The sequence below is a fragment of the Primulina huaijiensis genome, chromosome 12 (genome assembly GCF_012295235.1).
Source record: "Primulina huaijiensis isolate GDHJ02 chromosome 12, ASM1229523v2, whole genome shotgun sequence".
Lineage (NCBI taxonomy): Eukaryota > Viridiplantae > Streptophyta > Magnoliopsida > Lamiales > Gesneriaceae > Primulina > Primulina huaijiensis.
The window spans coordinates 7926641-7931423 of NC_133317.1; the positions used below are offsets into that span (position 1 = coordinate 7926641).

The window sequence follows — 4783 nt, forward strand, 5'->3', positions numbered from 1 at the left end:
CGATTTTTGAATTTTATATTTTCAGCTTTTTAAGTTGCTTATCTTTTAAACTTTTATACGAACATGAGTAAAGTGTTGAAAATTTTGATATTTTTAAATACCTGGTTCTCCTATTGTTAGATAATTTATTTTTACACAAAAGAAATTTTGTGAGACGCTCCACGAGTCTTTTTTGTGATACGGATATCCTAATTGAGTCACATTACTTTTTATGCAAAAAAAATATTACTTATTAATGTAAATATGATCAGAGTTGATCCGTCTCACGGATAAAGATCCATGAGAGTGTCTCACAAAAGATCTACTATTTATTTTAATGCCACAATTTTTAATTTTTAAAATTTTTTCTTAATAAATTTTTAAATTTGAGGTTGTTTTCATAATAACTTTTCTAGTTGTAATATTACAGTGGTTATTATTTTATACGTATATATCAAATATATATTTTTAACATAAAAAATAATATTTTTTCGACTCCCATCCACGACCGACCTACCATAAAAGGAGCACAAGGGCGGCTGCTAGTGGAAAGAAGGAAGTTAGTTTGTTCACATAGAGGCAAAATATATAATATATCTTCTGAATATGACGAGTCTTGGATTCGTTTGCGGTTTGATTAAAAAACTTGGACGCACTGGAATTATTTATTCTCAAATTTATGTATGATCACGAAAAATCAGGACGTGGATCATTATTAATACTCCTTCCCTCCCTATTATATAATCTACTTTTTGTTACACGTATTAAAAAAAAATTTATATACTAACTTTTTATTAATTTTATTCCTATTTGATGCATTCAAAAAATGGTTGCATGGTTTTCAAGGCATTGTTAACATGAATATATATTAGTAAAAGAGTAAAAAAAATATTACTAAACATGATAAAAGTCTATATATTTGAGACAAACAAAAACAATATATAATTCTCAAAAATAATTGAGACGCATGAAATATTAAATTAACAGAAAGAAATGTTCATATTCAATATATTCGAATAACAAAGGGATAGGATTACAAAAAAAATGCAATTTCTCACAAAGCCCACAGCCTGATTTCTCGAGAATAATCACAGAATATAGACAAGAAAATCAAGAATTTCCCCCTTTTTCCTTTCTGAACATACTTACACCTTTTGATAAAGAGGGCTTGGCTTGCTCCTCGTATATAATATAAGAATTATTTTTACTTAATTGGGCATTAACTTCAAGTCATATTTCCAAATGGAACAACATATATATATATACACACTATACAAATTGATTAATGTTCCCGTTTACTTAGCTCGCTCGATCCAGGCCGATAAAAATTTCTTCTCTTCTAGCTAGAACAAAAGTGAATCGCGTCGAAAGTGGGCTCGAGCGCTTCAAACATACACTCAAGCCAAGGCAGGGATGTGGCGATTGCGCCTATCCGTACCGAGGCAGTCGAACCCCTCGATCCTAGAGGCCGGATTGTTGCCAAAACTTTCCCGGATGAATCTGCCTGATGTGATTGGGATAGCACGTGGTGCAACGGGGATGAGTTTCTCGTCCAGAAACCGTGCATCTTGAATTAGTGGGTTAGATACTCTCCTTGGCGGTGACCCCGGAAAAAATGGGGGCGATGAGGCTACTTGTGCGACAGATTGATCCGCAACACAACTACCCTGTTGATTCAAAACACAATTCTTTTTTTTTCTCAGATTTGGCAGGTAAACTTATGAATCGAATGATAAGGATTTCTTGATCTTAAAGTCTTGTACCATGAAATAGATTAAACTGTGGAGAAAAAGTTGAAAAAAAACCTTTGCGAGAATGATGTCCAGCACTTCGTTGGCAGCATTTGCTTCACTAACCTCTTGCTGATGGCTTTACCCAAAAAAAAAAGAGGTAAAAAAAAATAAGAACCCATCATCAATAATAAGACAAAAGAACTAAAAAATAGAGGTAAAGGTAATTTTTTTATTTACCAAATATGCCATCTGCGGGGTCTCATAGGATAAAGGTCATAAAGGGTGCTGTGGTTTAGGCCGAGCCGCCGCGGCTTGGGGCAAACTACGGTCTCTCTCATCTCCACAGATCCTCCGCCAGCGGCGGCGGCGGCGCTTCCTCTCAGCTCTTCACGGGCAACAAAATAATTATGCTGAATAGCACAGTGATTCATTTTTCAAGATACTGAATAATTAGACCTGCCATAATCAAGAAAAGGTGAAATATTGGTCACAAAATAACTCTAATAATAATTATTAAAAAATGATTTATTCGCTCAGGTTAAGATCCGGTCAAGGCGGGACAGGGAGTTTACACTTGTTCTTATAGAAAAAAATACACAGTATTTTATCTTTTAAACGTATTTATTTCAAGATGAAAAATACACAGATCTGCTACAAATATCTGCAAATCAATTTGCATCACTCATTCTGAATTACTCGCCTCGTACTTGAAGTCAAACCAAACCAAACCAAACCAAACCAAACAAAATATCTCGACTCAACTCAAAAGTTAAACAAGATTAAGAATAATTTCAGCTGAAAATATCGAAAGAACCTAACTTTCGATTTCAAGAAAATATTTTAGACTGAACCCTTGTCATCTCATACACAATCAGAAGGAAAATATAGGAAAATTTTCAGAATTTATCACACAAGAACTCCAGAAATTAACAATATCTTAAGAAAAATTTAAAAAACTAGCCCACCAACCTTGCCAACATCCAAAAAATTAGGGGGGAAAATCAATTACAACAGAAAATAGGAAAAAAAGAGGTCAAATCTTACCTGGCCGGAGAGCTGCAAAGGATTATCAAGACTCCCTCTCCTAAAGATAGATTCCACAGAGAAAAATAAAAAGAAAAAAAGAAAAAAAAAACTGAAAAAATGGATAAAGAAGAGCTCAGAGAAAATGGTCTGGCTCGGGCAAGAAGGGAGAAATGTGGAGTGGATGTGCTTCGTAGAATTTTATACACATGTGACATGAAATGACAGAATATGGAGAACTTTACAAATAATAAAAAAATAAAAAATCACAGTCCAAATATCAAATCAAATAAAGTCAAAAAAATATTAATGATTAATAATAATATCAGAATGTGGGAGACAACTTGCTTAAATAATATTATATATTATATTATACTAATAAAAAGAAAATAAATATTTTTTAATTAAACTTTATTTAATAATACACGTATAAATAAATAGGGATGCCAAAACCTATGCATAATTACGCGTTGTTCACTGAACTCTCAAATTTTAATTGATTGATAATTGTATTTCCAAATTAATTTACACCGTACATTTATGCTCTACATTATGATTCAATGACGTGTTTCAATTAATTCCGATGAATAAATGCACGGCATCAGTCTAATTAGGACAAAAGAAAAGTTAATGACCCTGAAAATAAGTCTATTTAATATTAAGTTTTTTGTTTTCGTCGTTAATTTTTTTTAAAATAGTCCATTTAGTTTTATAAATTGTCTTGTTCATGTTTCGGTAGTATAATTTGTTTGATTATGGTCTTAGTTCAATAACTTTTTTTTTTGTTGGATTTTAGTCGTATTTCAACATAGTACTAACACAATGTCGGATATCTATAATTTTCTGATATCACATCAGAGTTCCGTCAAAATAGAATGAAAAATCAACAGCTAAAGTTGCAAGACCAAAATCCAATATTCACATTAGATGATAAAAATAGAGAACGTTACAATTTAACTACGAGTTTGACAATTTACCTTTGGGGTTGAGTTCCAACACAATTTTAGAGGATGTTCAATTGTATAACTATTTTTTTTTAATTATACATGGGAGTAGTATTGTTAGGTTACAAATTCAAGACGTGTTCCATTCCAGAAAATTTGTCTATTTGATGGTGTAAGCTTCTAATGTTTATAAATCATGTTTATTAGTTTAATATATCAATATTGGACAATTATAACATTGCCGACCTCTTGAGAAACCGACGTCCACGACAACCAATTCTACACGGTTTTCACTCACTTTTTTTCAATGATAACCTTTTTTTAGGTCGTTCAATCTGCTACGTCTGCTCCCAACGAAAACACCAATATTAGTTTATAACCCAAATAAGTGTTTCATCTAAAAAAGTTTGCTTATTAAGTAGTGTGACATTCTATAGATTATAATTCATTTTTTAATTGTTTAATATATTAATATCAGACAATTGTAACGTGTACTAGTTCCATGTTAGTTTAATAAACAAATACCATTGTATGCAATCTTAAAATTAATGTCGTCAGGCTGCAACTCATTAACCGCACATTTTGTGAAACTGGAGCTAATTCTTACAAAAAGTCAATGGTAGAATCAATTTGTCTTTGGATTTCAATTCCATGGAAAATATCACGATTGAATATAAAAAAATCTTTGTGTCTAATCAAAACTACTATTGCCTTAAACAATTAGCGACGAAAAGTTCACTATATCCCCTAAAAAAAAATTCCCACCATGACGTAGCCTCCACTGATTAAGGCAATATTAAAATAAAATAAAATAATAATTTTTAAAATTTCCCCGAGCGATAAATATTAAGTCACATTCAATGGTCATTGCATGCTTTATAAATTTAATTTATGATATAAAAAAATTCCGTAAAAATAATAAATCAAATTTAGCAACTTATCAACTATTTTGACCATCAAATATGAACACAGATTTATTGATATTATCATGCAGAAGACATCTTGGTTAACATATGGTTAACCATAAGACTAATTGAAAATTTAATAAAAAAAATAATCATCACAAACAACAAATCTAAAATAGTAATTTAAATTGTTTCATTT

General features: G+C 31.2%; 1 protein-coding gene across 1 annotated transcript; it reads right to left on the reverse strand.

Moving 5' to 3' along the window:
- Positions 1 to 971: 971 nt before the first annotated feature.
- On the reverse strand, positions 972 to 2965 carry LOC140989253 (uncharacterized). The gene is made up of 4 exons (XM_073458421.1): positions 2757 to 2965; positions 1950 to 2168; positions 1785 to 1848; positions 972 to 1646 (listed from the first exon to the last, which is right to left on the reverse strand). The coding sequence occupies exons 2-4, from the start codon at positions 2141 to 2143 to the stop codon at positions 1377 to 1379; spliced, it is 528 nt and encodes a 175-aa protein (XP_073314522.1). The 5' UTR covers positions 2144 to 2168; positions 2757 to 2965; the 3' UTR covers positions 972 to 1376.
- Positions 2966 to 4783: the final 1818 nt, after the last annotated feature.